Raw genomic sequence first — 15,250 nt, 5'->3', positions numbered from 1 at the left:
CTCAGCCCACACAGGGCTCCACGGGTGGACGGCTCTGGGAGGAGGCGGAGGTGGCTGCACAGGGCCAGGTCGGGAAGTCTCGAGCACAGGGGAGCAGAGCGCGAGAACTCACTATGGTGCGGTCGATGGTGTGCAGGTAGTAGGAGACTGGCTTCCCCGTCCACGACACCGAGCCCTTCAAGGGTGACAGCTCAACCACGCGCATGATGGTGCCAATGTCTGCAGACCAGCAGAAGAGCTCAGGCCACAGAGCGCACGGCCCCGGGCCACCCACCTCCAAAGCCCCGCAGCTGAGAAGGGGGCCAGCAGCGCCCTGTGCCACGGTCGACCGCCTCCACCTTGTGCAGGGCCACTCCTGGGTCCCCCCAAGCCCAGGCTGGCCAGCAATTCCCAGGCCTGGCCTGGCTGCCAGAGCAGGCGGAGGAGCAGCACCTGAGCCAGAGCTCTGTGGCCTAGGGGAGCTTGTCAGGATAAAGGCAAGGGGCTCGACCAAAAGGGTCACCAGGAGCCTGCACAAGGATCTGGAAACAGCTCAGATCTCAGCTGTGAGAACAGCCAGCACCTCTGAACATGCACCCTGAGAAGAGAGGAGAGCGCTACCCAGAGGACAAGGGAGGCGCCCACAGTTCCCCTGCATGGGCAGCCGGTGGGAGGCAACCTAGGCCTCCATGCCAAAGCCTTTCCTGTCCACGGGCCCTGATCCTTCACCCCCTCCTCAGAGCCACGGTCTCATCTGGGTGACTCTGCTCCCAGGGGACACGACCACATCAGACAAAGGTGGTCATCATGAGTCAGAGGGAAATCAGGACACTGCTTGGCAGCCTGCAGTGACCTGCCAGCCAGAGGAGGAGCTGCCCCGTGTGCGCAGAGCCAGGGGAGACTGGCCAACGCACGTCTGTGGTCTGTGCTTACTCTGCCCTGCTCAGTCTCCCAGCAACACGAGGGCTCTTACCACTCAAGTTTCTACTGTTGATTCTGAAGTTCAGAGGTGCGAAGGGTTTCGAGGACACAATTCTGCCACCTGAAACACAAAGGAGACTGGTTCCACTCATGGGAAAACAGATGCATACACATAACCCAAACTGCAGCTCAGAGCAGGCCACCAAGGAGACAAGCAACAGGACTCGAGTCCCGCCCACCACTCAGAGGAAGGAAACCTAGGCCTCGGCTGCCCGGTGAACCTGTCCCAGAGTCCTCCTTCAAACACACTGGGCAGCCCTTCCTTACGCAGCCCCGGTGGGTCCCTAAACCTGCTGCCCCAGGTGGAGGCGCACCAGACGGCACGCCCACCACCGACTGCAGGGTCCACACAGAGTGCCTGGGGACCTGGGACTGCCACCCATGGAGGAGGAAGCCAGGCTGGGAACAGCAGTGCCTGGCAGACCTCTCCTGGGGCGCACGGCCAAATGAGGAAAGGTGCACGGCCAACTGAGGAAAGGGGACACAAGTGTGTGCGAAGGGCCAGTACGGGGCCCGGGGATGGGGAGGCCCTGGGCAGGGCTGGGATACGTGGCCACACACTCGAGTGAAGCCTGGGGAGATGAAAGCAACAGCCACACAGACAGCGGTCTGACTGTGCCCAGAGAGGTGACAAAGTCCAAGGGCCACAAGAGCCACAGGGAACCCTCAATTTCACTAAATTCATTGTTGATGTAAATATCAATACTTGTCGCCATTATGAAACAACTTTTCACATAAAAAAAACAGGTCGTAGACATGCCGCTGCCCTGGGAGCCAAGCTGTGTGCGTGTGCGCAGTGGTGGGGCGGAGCCAGCCCCCTGAGCTGCACTAAGCCCCCCCCCCTTTTTTTCTTTCACTATTTTTTTAGTTGTAGGTGAACACAACGCCTTTATTTTACTTTTTATTTTTATGTGGTGCCGGGGACCAAACCCCATGCCTCACACATGATAGGCAAGCACTCTAACACTGAGCCACAACCCTGGCCTTTTATTTATTTATTTATTTATTTTAATATTTATTTTATTTTTTCTTAGTTCTCGGCGGACACAACATCTTTGTTGGTATGTGGTGCTGAGGATCCAACCCGGGCCGCACGCATGCCAGGCGAGCGCGCTACCGCTTGAGCCACATCCCCAGCCCTATTTAATTATTTTTAAAGAAATTTCATCTCCAGACAGGTTCTCTTTAAGTTGCTGAAACCGGCCTTGAACTTTCAATCCTCCTGCCTTGGCCTCCAGAGTCCCTGGGATGGCAGGTCCAGCCACCACACCCAGCCCAAACCTTTTATTATAATAAAAGTCAAATAAAATCAAAGATGAAAGCGTGAAATTTAAATCAGAAAATTCAAACATCGACCAGTTGGGCACATCTGTGTGCACACTCGCAGGACACCAGTATCCAGCCCCCACAACCTACCCTGCCTTTGCTTTTTAAGTCCCGACCCCCAGCAGGAGGGCTGGGCTGGGCTGGACTGGGCTGCCACAGGCCTGGCCAGGTCCTGCTGTGCCAGAAAGGAGTCAGACCCTGATGAGCAGGGTCCTGTCAGAAGGCCATGGAGCCAGCGAGGCTGGCTCAGTGGCACGCGGGGAATCGTCCGAGCTGCAGAGAACATCACTACGACAGCCTGCTCCCCACTGCGCACCCAGGCCATGAACAGAAGCAGAAAGCCGTGCCCCACACACCCCACAAGCACGCCGGTAGCAAGCATCGCCAGTGACCACCCCTCGTAAACGTCCTGCGTGATCCCAGATCCAAAGGGATCCGCCGAGGCGAGTGAGCGCCTTCTGAGGGCACCTGTTACCACGAAGGGCTGGCACCCAGCAAGCACAGCTGGCTGCGAGGGACAGGTCAACAAACAGGGAGGAGCAAGTGCAAGACGTGGGATGCCCCACAAGACTACAGTTCAACACTGACACAGGCAAGGTTAGGAGAGGGGGTGGGCCTGAATGTGCCCAGAGTATGGGGGAGCCCTGTCTTGCATGCCAAAGCCCCAGGTGCCACCCCTAGGGCCACAGAAAAGAACACAGGTGAGAATGTCAGAGAGCAAGTGACCCCAGCAGCCACCAGGCAGTGCCCATAGGTGAGTGCAGACGGAAAGGCAGCTGTGGAGTCCAACAGGAGTCTCTTCCTTCTGAGGGTGCAAGCAGCACTTGACAGCGGTGACCCCAGTCCTCAGGAGGGACTTGAGGGCCACTCAGGGATGCAGCGTGGCACTGGCCACCCCTGACTCTACAGTAACTCAGGACAGTGCTCCACACAGGGCTGCACTCACAGCCCAGGCCCAGTCCCTTCCCACAACTGGGGCCGTCTGGTTGATGCTGGGCTAGCCTGTCCACTCAGTATGCCTGACAGCGGGACGACAACCCTGGAGGAGAGTCTCCCCACAGTCTCTCCTGGCCTGGGGCCTCCCGAGAACAAGCGACAGGAAGCAGGCTCCCAGAGCCCAGGACACCTGGGAACTCAGAGCGGCAGCAGACAGAACAGCAGCCGGCAGAGGAGGGGGAACAGTGGCAGCTTGGTGAGCAGCGGGCAAGGGGCAGCGCTGCCCCATACCTCCTGGGCTTGGCCCCATGAGAGCCCCAGGAAGATGCAGGCAGGAGGACAAGCAGCAGCTCTGCCAGGAGCTAGAGACACAGCTCAGCTGTAGGCGCATGCCCTGCGTGCACAGGCCTGGGTTCAGTCCCCAGCACCACCAAAAATAAAAGAGCGGCAGCAGCAGCAGCTCTGCCCTGAGCTACACTAGCAAGAGCCACCGTGGCCCTGCCATGCAGAGTCCACGGCTTCTGATGCCGCCTGCCACTGTGGGCCGGGGACACGCATCAAAGTTTGTCAAGGGAGACTCCCAATCTGCCTGCCTGCCGCACTGGAGGGCAGTGGCATCTGAGGCAGGGCCCTAGGCAGACGCACCTTGGGCACAAGGATTCGAGCCCACAGCAGTGGATTCACTTGTTCCAAAGAGACAACCCAGGCCAAGATTTCCACACACGGCGACCTCAGCCCTCAGCAGGGGCTGTCTGTGCGGAGCCCTGTACTGCGAGGGCCTGGTGGAGGGGTGCATTACCTTCCTTCATGTTTGCAAACCGCTCCTTCAGCTGGTGATCCACCTCAGGACCAAAGGCAAAGTTATTCACAAATATAACACTGCAAAACAATGTTCCAGTTGAGTCAGCCACAGCTCCACTCCAGGCACACAGTCCCAGCGTGGCAACGGCCTGCCTCCAGCCACCACCAGGCGCTGCCCGCACCCCACCTGCCCCCCCGGGGCGCCACCAGAGCAGAGCAGCAGCACGGGGCCGGAACAAGGCGCTCTCGTGTTCCTGGCCAGGGGCCCCACTGAACCCTGGCAGTCTTAAAACCAGAGTGTCTGGAAACGTCCACTAGCGATCACATCAGGTCAGACATCCCTGAGGACTGGACAGGGGGAAGCAGGACAGCTGTGATCAAGGTGGAGAGCCATGAAGGCCTGGCAGGGATGAATGCAAAAGATGGACACAAAAAGTGGACGCTCTGTCACCAGCACACAGAATGCAAAGCTGGATGGCATATGCCCACGATGAAGGCATCTGGAGACCTAGACAGGGCTGGGTCTCATGCCCACTGTCCCTGCAGGCACTGAGCATGGACAGTCCAGGAGCCAAAGTCAAGCCTGACAGGCTGTGAGATGGAGATGGCAGCTGGGCTGGGGCCACAGAGAAGCACACTCTGCACTCTCTACGAGTGGCCGCCCTGTCACTCCTCAGACACGACGAGGTGGACAGTGACCCAGACCCAGATGGCCAGCATAAGAAAGGGGCTGCCCGCCCGGGTCCTCAAGGGCGATGGGATGCCCCATGCCCGTGGGTACCACGTGCCCGCACTAGCCGTACCTTGTGTTGGCGATCCGCTCTCTCCACTCTTCTGAGAGGAAATCGCCTCGTTCCAGCTGAGAAAGAAAAGAGACCGTTTACTCCCCGCATGGGTCTCGTGCAGTCCCACAGTCCTGCCCCTGCCCGGCTGCTGAGGAACACCTGAGAGGAGTAGCCGCCGGGGGGAGGACACAAGAGAGGCCGAGGCCCGCCAGCCGCCACCTGTGCTACAGTGGGCCGGGAGCAAGGTGAGCTGAGCCCAGCCAGGATGCCGGAGCAGGGCAGAGCCCGTGACCACTCAGGGCCTGGAAGGGGGCAGACCAGCTTGGATGGGAAGTGGTGACAGCCGCACCAAGGAATGTACTTGATAGCCATGACGCTATGTCCATGCCCTCGCTGGAGCCCACCCATAGGGCCCTTAGACCCAGGATGCGCCTGCTGCCGCCTGCGCTGTGGCTGGGCCCTCCAGGGGCAGCCCTGGGCAGGCTGTGTCAGTCCCACTAGGGCCTCCCTGAGGCAGCTCCGCAGGGCTGGGAAGCCCAGGGCGCCCTTCCTGTCCCCATAGTGCCCACGACACGCACACACAGCAGGGGAAGCCGGCCCCTCTGAGGGACCTCTGCCCGCTCACTACACGTCTGACCCGGCACCAGTGTCCCCACAACCCAAGCTGCACGGCAGTTCTTGTTGGGAGGCTAATGCTCCTTTCTGGCTTCCTAAGGCCAGGTCTTATGACCGATTGCCCAGGGCCATCACATCTGGAAAGCCAAGACGCGAGGTGCTGTGCTCTCCAGCAGCAGCTATTTCCACTGCGAGGCGGGAGCCCCAGAGACGGGAACATGGGCCACACTCCCCATGGGCGTCCATGCACACCTGCATGGGGGTGGCCCTTGAGGATCTCGTGCTCAGTGGGAACCAGACACAAAGACCACCCGGTGTGTGACTCCAGTGATAGGGAACATCTAGGACAGGAGGGTCTGGAGACAAGACATGACATTACTGGGTGCTCGAGCTAGGGAGGGGGTGGGGACAGCTAATGAGTCACAGCAAAAGCACCCATCAGACTCCCCACATCTGTGAGGTGACTTAGGACAATGTTGCTCACACAGCGCCCACAGCCCCATGTCCCGTCCAGAGCATCTCTCAGGAGAGCAAGACACTGCTATCTGATGTGACAAGGTCACACCCAAGCCAGAGCAGCTGCACATGAGCACAGAGACAGGAGGAGATGTGACCGTGGGAGACGGGAGCAGGAGGGCCACTCTGAGCCTCTCCAGGGGCAGGGCATTGCCCTGGCTCCAGCCAACCCTAACACCTCCGTCTTCCCAGCTCCATACCCAGCCCTGGCCCCTCAGACATGTCAGGCCTGGGCACGTAATTCATGCCTGCCTCTCTTTGAAGTCAGCATGTCACAGGTAGAAGCACCAAGTGACCTTACCCCCAAAACCCTAGGGAATAGGTCTGTGCGCTAGATGACAATATTCCACACATGGGCTTGCTGCTGGGAATGACGCGTGTCCTACATGACTCACTGAGAGGATTCCGGAAGCCCTGCCTGAACTCCCCGGCCTCTGCCCACACTGCCCTTGTTCGTTCCTGTCAATGTGAAAGTCGCGTCCTAGGGTCCTCCCAGAGGGTCACCCAATCTGGGGAGCCTTGGATTCCAATACAACACCTTCAGCCCTCTGGGGTGGACTTTCTCCTTCACAGCTCACCATCCATGGCAGACCACCGCCAAGCCACTGCCCAGCACCCATGAGCACCACCCGACTTCACTCCTACCCTCCCACAGGGCCGCACTCCTGGGGGCAGGCTTGCTCCTGCACCCAGCCCGCTCTGGGCCTTCCTTGCCTGGGTGCTGCTGGGGCCAAGCACTCTTGATGAAGAGCAGCTGGACAGTTTCCCAGTCTCCAGGCCCCAAGGTGGGAACTAAAGCTGGCTGGGTGTCTCAGAGTCCTGCTGATGCAGCAAAGGCCAAAGGGAAAACTAGGTGGTGGGTGTGGAGCCAGCACGGAGGAGTGTTCTCACTGCAGGACTGTGCCTCACGCAGCCTGTGGCCACTGCACCCTGCCCTGAGCATGGAGACCACCGTCTAATAGGCAGCGGGGCCAGTACCTCTTCATCTGTAGGACAGACCCAGCCCTGTGAAGTCTCCACACACAGGAGATTCAGGCAGGCCACACGCAAACCGAGGGAGGGCTGGAACCACCATCTTGGTGGGTGAGGGCCCCTGTCAAAAGGGCATGTCCAGGGGCCGGGGTTGTGGCTCAGTGGGCACAGCACTTGCCTAGCATGCATAAGGCACTGAGTTCAATCCCCAGCACCACATAAAAATACACAAATAAAATAAAGGTATTGTGTCCACCTACAACTAAAGCAAAAAAAAAAAAAAAAAAAAAAGAGCATGTCCACGAGTTGACCGTTGGGCTTAGCTACTCTGCCTACATGCAGAACAGCCAACCAGCCAGCATGGACACACCACAGACTACCACCAGAGCCCACCTCTTGACAACATCTGGCACATAGGGAGGCCAGGGTGGCCTGGGCCCAGAGCAAACAAGGGTAAGAGATGCCAGCACCTGCAGAGAGCTGAGGGCGCGGCTGCTGCTGCGGGGCCTCCACGGGCCGCATTGCGGCAGCCAGCCCACCTCGGGGACAGCTGTCCCAGCCCCAGCGCATCCCCCAGAAGGACAGCCACCACACGGGGCAGAGGCGGAGCCACAGCCACAGAGGGTGCGGGTGGGTCTGCCTTCTGAACACACGACATCTGCTGAGCACCAGGCCACCACAAAGCGCCAACGACAAGGAGACTGGCCTGGTGTCTCTGCCCCAAAGCTGGCTCCAGGGCTCTAGAGGACAGATGGGGCTCATGGGTAGAAGCTGAGGCAGCAAGAGCAGCCACAGCCTCTGGGGAGCGGGACTCGGCTGCAGCCGCAGGGCAGTCTGTGAGCCCAGCCTCTACAAGGAGCTGGGGAGGGTGCCGAGCCATGAGGAGGTTCTGAGTCTGGGAAAGCACACTGGGCTATATTTGGGCTCCTCCTGGCTTTATTCCTCTTCCCTTGCTGAGTAACAGAAGATGGGACTCAGGCTTGCCAACCAGGGCGCTGTGTCAGAGCCACAAAGAGCTACTCAGAGGCTTTTTCAAAAATCAGGACACAAGTTCCCGCCAAAACTGGCATTCAAACAGCCAGGGGCATCCTCCAGCTACACCTCCCAGAGGTCTGCCTGCAAAACAGGATGCTGCCCCATACGAGGGCACATGGAGCTGGGGGCCGAGGCCGGCAGGAGGCCTGCTGTCTCTGCTCTGGTGTTCATGGTATCACCCAGGCCAGGAGGGAGGGAGTTCTTTCCCCTGAATTCTGTTCCTAGCCATAAGTCAGGAGCCACCAGCATGGACAGTGAGCCCCACGAGCCCCAGGAGGTGCAGACAGCGGAACTGGGCCAGGTGTGACACCATGACTTCACACACAAGCTGACCCCACGTCTGGCAGGCCTCAGTGACGACGAGATGAGAAGGGGACGACCAGAACCTGACCCCTCGTCCCTCCCTCTCTTCCTCTGGTGGTGAAAGCACAGGAGGCCACCAGGAGACTGACTGGGGCTCCTTCTGGGAAACACGGCAATGAGAACTTTCGAGCCATGTGCTTGAACTCTCAGCAGAAATGTGGAGCACACTGTGAGTCCAACCCTGTGCACCTCGATTAGTCGGGGATCTTGAGAACCTGGGGACCTAGCTGGGACTTCAGCTGGGAACTTTCCAGGAGACAGAGCCCTGGATGGGAACAGGTGTCCTGGAAATGGAAGCTGAGCGGCTTGCTGCCTCCCCATCCCGGGGAAACCCAGACCCCCTCGGACGTGCAAAGGCAAGAGGAGCACAGGTTCCACCCTCACCTCTGGGGGGGGGGGGGTCGGGATGTAGAAAAGGTTGTCACCAAGAAAAGAAGGCAAGCTGTATCCCCTGCCCAGGGTTTGAAGTCCTGGTCTGGGAAGAACAGGACAGAAGCAGAGGAAGGGTTTCCTAACTCAGTACTAGAAGCTGGTGTAGCTACTCAATGCCAAAACCCCACAGCCACTGGAGGAAAGGACTGCAGATGTCACTGCTGTCACCACAGGGGCAAAACCTCAGCAAAGAGAAGCCAAGGCCAGCTGGAGTTTCCTGCCCATCACCAGTAGCAGGCCAGAGACACGGTGCAGCTCACGGCAGAGCACTTGCCTCTAACAGACGTGAGCCCTGGGGTCATCCCCAGCAATGAAAGAAAAGACTTAAAAAGCAAGAGCTTAAGATTAAAAATGAGTGTCCCATCAGCTGGCCAGTGGCCAGAGGGGCCCACACACTCACATGCATATGGGATGTGACACGTCCACAAGGACCCTGCAACAGCAACCAACCTATGCAGCGGGGGTGGAGAAAAACTCCACCCCCCCAGGTGCCTTTTGCTAACACAGCCAGGGCAGCAGAGCGGGCCCGCCCCAAGGCAGCCCTCGGGCCTCAAGGACAAGACGGAAGAGGGACTTCCAGGAGGCCCACCAACTGCAAGTCCTCCTCCTGCTAGGGCTCACGGTGACCACACACTGCCTGAAGGATGGAGGCCCAGGCCAGAAAGGCAGTAAGGGCAAAGTTCCCATGTTACTATGCGGGAGTGGCGGGGGCCCTATAGTGGACAGGATGGGAGGGCTGCAGGGGGCAGGGGTCGTAGCCGCGGGCATGGAGCGATGGCACTCACTGTGTATTCTGCATGCTTTTTTCCATACCATTTCATCCACTTCCTGAACTCTCGGTCCATGGTCTGGAAGGAACACACATCAGACAGCCCTTTAGAAACCCAGGGAGGCCAGGAAGGCACAGGAGGGTCCCACCCCCGACACCCCCTACCCCCCAGGTCCCTCAAACCCCACGGCCTCTCCTGCTCTGGCAGGAGCACACTGTCTGGGATGTCAGTTTCCACCTGCAGTCTTGCTGAGAAGCACCCCAGGGTGCTAGACACATTTCTGCAGGCCAGAGTGATGGCTCAGGTACACCCACTCGCCAAGCCCAAATGACTCTCCACCCTGGGCAGAGGCTACGAGGGGCTGGCTCTAGCAAAGGCCCAATCCTCCACTGCTAAGAGGGGGAATGGCCAAGGAGGGGAGTGGGCAGTGAGAGTCAGGTATGCAGATGTGAGGAGCTAAGCACGATTCTTCTACCAGGAGGGGAACATTCACCTCCTCCCAGATGCCCATGGTGTGCAATCCCAGGAGAATGGAACCAAGGGCACAAGAGGCCCTGCCAAAACTTCTCCCTAAGGGATGTGGCAATCTGCAGGGAGGGACTGGGGTTGTAAACACAGGTACACCCCTGATTCAATTAAAATTCCCAGGCCTGCGAAGACTGATGCCAGGTGGGGAAGCCCTCGAGCAGCAGGTCTGGGCACAGGGCACAGCAGGTCTGCCCTCATTGGGGTTCCCTGCCTCTGCGGGCCCCACTCACCTCCGCGTACTTAGCTGGGATGTCTGCTTTCTCCACTCCATAGTGATGCTTGCAGTTGGTGGCTGCAGCAACCTGAAGGACAACCTGCCCCACACCTTCAAGCAGAGAAAGATGTGTCAGAAGCCAAGGCAGCCTGTGGGAGAGGCATGCCACCTGGGACTCCACTGGGTGGACCCTACTGAGGGGGCGGTCACACCAGAGTCAGGGACGCAAGCTAGATGATCATGTCCACTGACATCAAGAGTCGAGGCCATGGGCTGGGGATGTGGCTCCAGCGGTAGCGCGCTCGCCTGGGAGCCGCGGGACGCTGGGTTCGATGCTCAGCATCACATAAAAATAAAGATGTTGTGTCCGCCGAGAACTAAAAAATAAATATTAAAAGAATAAAAAATAACAAAAAAAGAGTCGAGGCCACAGAACACCTCAAAACCACTGTGAACTATGAAGTCACTTGGAACACCTCAAATGAGCTCCCACCAGACGTCTCTGCTCCATCCACTCACCCAGGGCAGTCCTCTGTGGCCCCCAAAGGCAGAATCCTCTCTCTGAGGACGCTGCCTGGGTCACTGCTCAGACACAGCACAGCTAGAGAAGGCACAGCACTACCTAGAAAGATGCTCCTCTGCCATTACCCACAGTCACCAAGAGTGGGTAGCCTGGCAGGCCTGAAATGCCCTCCAGGAAGTCCAGCGTGACCTGACTAAGGGATGCCTGTGGACCACCCCCAAAGATGGAGATGAAGTCTCCAATCTCTGTCACTTCAAGGAGTCTCTGCAGGGCCAGCACACCCAGTGGCCTGTGCAGAAGCCAACACTGTGACTGCAGACATCCAGGGGTCCTGAGTGTCAAGGCATTGATGCAGCAGGGCCTTCAGAACCATCTTTCCTCACATGGGGTCAGTGCTGGACTCCAGCTTGCTTTTCCAGGCTGCGCACAACACGTTCAAGTAATAATGAGCATGCAACTGAGAGCCATGCCAGCAGAGGTGGCCCGAGCCAGGCCTGAGAGTGCAGGACTCAATCTAACAGAGCCAGGCTACTGGCCACACTGGTCATCCCAGAAGGCTGAGGCAGGAGGATGCAAGTTTAAAGCCAGCCTGGGCAACTCAATGAAACCCCATCTCCAAATAAAACAAAAAGCAAACAAAACAAGAAAAGCCGGGCATGGTGGCACATGCCTGTGTCAGAGGCCAAGGCAGCCTGTGCGAGAGGCATGGCCACCTGGGACTCCACCAGGTGGACCCACTGAGGGGGCGGTCACACCAGAGCTCGGAAGGTTGAGGCAGGAGAATCCAAAGTTCAAAGCCAGCCTCAGCAACTTAATGAGGACCTAAGCAACTTAACAAAGACCCTGTTTGAAAATAAAAAATCAAAAGGGCTGAGGATGTGGCTCAGTGATTAAGCACCCGAGTTCAATCCCTGGTACCAAAACAAACAAACAAACAAACAAAAAAAAAAAAACAAGTGGGGATGTGGGCCAGTGGTCAAGCACCCGGATGTTCGATCCCCAGTACTAGAGGACAGACACAAAGCACAGACCCTCCAGCAGAGGCTGAGGTTTGAAAGACAGCATCCTCTCCAAAATTCATGTGCAAGCTTAATCCCAAATGGTAAGGTGTTAAGAGGTGGGACTTTGGGAGGGGACGCCACCCTCTTGTATGGAAGGGGTAAGCCAGGCCCCTTTCTGCATTCTACTTCCTGCCTGATGAGGACACAGCAGGAAGCAAAGCCTTCCTAGGGCTGGGCATCTGAGCTTCTGCCTGAACCTGGTGGGAGTGAGGCCCTCACAGCCCTGACCAGAGAGCCACAACTCTGAAGGCTGAGTTCCCCTTGCCTCTGGCCAAGGAGCAGTCCCACAGGCCATGTTAAGTGCAGGCAGACAGGGGAGAAAGCCAGCATAGGCCAAGGGTCAGGGACTGAGCTCTAGGCCACAATGGAAGACCCTGGACAGGAAGCAACTGGTGTGGTTCCTGGGAGCTTCTCCCCTGGGCTGTGGACACTCAGCCAGCACCTACTCCCAATTAAACTCTTCTGCAGGGACATGCACAAAGACATAGACATAAACAACTCCTCTCAGGTCATGCAACTCAAAACTCACCACTGCCCAAGTCCACAAAGAGATCGTCCTCAGTCATCTTGATCTCATCAATCATCTGGGCCACCAGGTCAAAGGAGGTCTCCCCATACACCTCAGGGGAGAAGGGCTCATAGTTGTTGAGCTTCTCAGGGTCGGTCACTGAGTGGTTATAGACCTGCTGCAGGATGTGTCGCAGGAGCCCATTGGACGGTCGTGTGTTCAGCTTCATGGGCTGGGTGGTGCCCTTCCACTAGGAACACGAGGTAGCATCAGACATGTAATGCCACAGGCAGACCACAGGGGCCACACCCCAAGACAGAGGGCCGGGGATGTGGCTCAGCAGTAGAGCACTTTCCTAGCATGCGTGGGGCCCTGGGTTCCATTCCCAGGACCACAAAAAGAGAAACAGCAGCAGTAGCAAGCAGGGAATGTGTGTGTGTGTACACAAAAGTGTGTCCGCATACTTGGGAGTGTACATCTGACTTTCTTTTCTGCAGCTGGGAAAGAGGGCATGGATCACGTTCTCTGTCACTCCTCCCGCTCCACTAGATGAGCTGCTGCAGCCCTCATTCCAAAGAGCACTCTCTGACCCTAAGCTCATCCGGGGCTCGTGCCTGCCAGTGTGCAGCCTGCGTCCCAGCAGCCTCTGGCACCTCACTGCTCACCAGTGTGCCATCTCGTGCAAGAGCACCTGTGCCCTGGGCCCAGACATGGACATGGTTCCTTGCAAGACAGTGGTCTGGTCTCATCAACTCGGGCTCTGCAGCCACAGAAGGGCCACGAGCTGCTGCAAGAACCAAAAGCTGGCCGCTGTGGTACCGCTCATGCACGGGCCCTCAATGGCTCGTCCAGAGTCCCTGGTATGACGCCCAACCCTCCGGTGTCACTGAAGGCCCAGCACCCGCCTCCTCACAAGAGGGTGCATGTGCAGCTCTGCTCATGACTCTTCATGGCCCCATCTCCAGGACCCAGCCCAGCCTCAGAGCTACAAGAAGGCCCCCATGCCCACCACTGACCCACACAAGGGTCCCTTACACACTCAGCTGATGCAGATACCCTCCCCATGGTTAGCAACGGCAAGCCAGCTACCCACTGAGAGAGCCCCAGGGTGGCACACGCTACATGGCCAGCCAGCTACACGGGCATCGCAGCCTAGCTTGGGAGGGACACGAGGCCACGCCACTCCACACTTTTGCCTCCCCAGTGGAAACACCTTCCAGGAGGAACCGGCTGTCACTGCATGTCCCTCCCGAGAGCTGAGCATCTGTCAAGAGGCCCCACACCAGGGAACCTGCACTCTCCAGAAAGCAGATGGTCCTGGACCCAGGAAGCAGCAAGCCCCTGCTACAGGGTCCCAGCATTTCAGCTGTGTTGGGGGCGGTGAGGTCAGACACACCATGCCACAGTCGGGCCTGCACGGAGGATGCCTGTCCCCTGCTGGAGAGCAGGGGAGGCAGAGCTCACAGCCAAGAAGGCCACTGAGTGCCCAGCTCTCTGCCGTGGCCCACAGGTAGCGGAGCACAGGGGCAAGGTGCGTGAGGGTGCACTTCAGAAAGCAGAGCTGCCCCTGCCCCGTGGGGTTCAGCAGCAGCGCCCCAGGGCTTCACAGGGAACACCCGCCCAGGGAAGGGACAGCCTGTGGACACTGAGGCGACCTACCAGCTGGTGGATGCTGTCGATGGCACGGTTGTACTTGTCACACAGCCTCTGCATGCTTTCAAAGCTGAAAAAGGTAAGGGAAAGGCTGTCACTGGAGCTTGGAACATGACCCTGAACCTCAGGAGAGCCAGACCCCGCGCAGGGAGCCTCAGTTTCCCACCCAGTGAGGGGCTCGGCCCAACACAGATGCACAGGCGCAACCCTGGCCAGGGTCCCGCGGAGAAAATGTACAAGGACAGCATGGCCAGGTTGGGCCCACACATCAAAGCCAAGGTCAGGTGGGCTAGCAGGCATCGCTCAGAACAGGACACTGGGCAGCAGCTCTTAAGGGAGGGCCACAGGCAAGACACGACCAGGGGCTCACACTCCGCAGCCAGCTGAAGCTGGCGGAAAGCAGGCCCGGGCCATGTGGGGGCCTTGGAGGGTCTTCCTTTTCCTGGCTGGAGAAAGCCCCCGTCGTTCCTGCAGGTCTCCTCCCCAGCGCTCTGGAAGCCAGCAGGCATAGTGTGGGGGCAGCTGCCAAGGGAAGCCCTCCTCTGCCTAAGGGCAGCAACCCTCTTCACACCAACATTGCTAATGTCTAGGACCACCTTCTGAAACTTCTCACACATTCCAAGACGTGAAGAGCAGGTCAGAACCTAACACAGAGCAAACACCGCGACTTTGCTCCAGGTCTCCAGCCCCTGACCACCCATATGCACATGGGTTTGTCTGGTTGGATTTCTGTTTCGTTTGAAGTGCTAGGGATCAAACTAGGGCCTCATGCGTGCTAGGTTAGCACTCTACAGCTGAGCTACATCCCCAGTCCACATGAGCACACCCACAAGCTCCCATCGGCCTCCTGGGCTGGAACACCAGCTCAGCTACGACTGGCTCTCCCAGAGAATCTGGCGATTCGTTTGAGGAGCTGCTATCCACTGCATGCCCAGCAGGGTTGCAGGACCAGGGAAGGTGCCTCACTCCCAGCGCCCACCACAGCCCCCTCTAGAGAATGAGCCGACCCAATGATCAAACGCCGAGGGGGAGTCCTGTACCGTGGAAGGGAGGTGGCTTGCAGGCTCTCTTGGACCACCCCAGGAGTGGTTTCCTCTGAGGGTGACTGGGGAAGTGGGCTAATCAGACCCTTGTCACAGAGACAGGATAGATGTCCAACACCCACCAGCCCGTCCCCCACCCCTGCCTGGAGGAGGAGCCTGGCGCTGGCTCCACATCTGGGTGCATCTTGCACTGTCTCAGTCCAGCAGGA

The 15,250-nt window shown here is 58.4% G+C and overlaps 1 protein-coding gene across 8 annotated transcripts in view; it reads right to left on the bottom strand.

The window, feature by feature from the left end:
- DOT1L (DOT1 like histone lysine methyltransferase) overlaps window positions 1–15,250 on the bottom strand; it is a 58,320-nt gene that overhangs the window by 20,614 nt on the left and 22,456 nt on the right. For 5 of the 8 annotated variants that reach the window (XM_081286824.1, XM_081286828.1, XM_081286825.1 and 2 more), the window contains exons 4-11: window positions 14,005–14,068; window positions 12,367–12,595; window positions 10,270–10,364; window positions 9,527–9,589; window positions 4,827–4,882; window positions 4,022–4,101; window positions 953–1,021; window positions 113–219 (exon numbers count right to left, since the gene is read on the bottom strand). In XM_081286824.1, coding sequence (XP_081142950.1) covers window positions 113–219; window positions 953–1,021; window positions 4,022–4,101; window positions 4,827–4,882; window positions 9,527–9,589; window positions 10,270–10,364; window positions 12,367–12,595; window positions 14,005–14,068 — 763 coding nt within the window. Of the gene's footprint in view, window positions 1–112; window positions 220–952; window positions 1,022–4,021; window positions 4,102–4,826; window positions 4,883–9,526; window positions 9,590–10,269; window positions 10,365–12,366; window positions 12,596–14,004; window positions 14,069–15,250 lie in introns of those variants that run through there. The other 3 variants (XM_081286830.1, XM_081286831.1, XM_081286829.1) reach the window with 3 other exon arrangements.

The sequence above is a fragment of the Spermophilus citellus genome, assembly GCF_964194105.1.
Source record: "Spermophilus citellus genome assembly, chromosome: 3".
NCBI lineage: Eukaryota > Metazoa > Chordata > Mammalia > Rodentia > Sciuridae > Spermophilus > Spermophilus citellus.
This window is presented reverse-complemented; position numbering and strand designations above follow the sequence as displayed.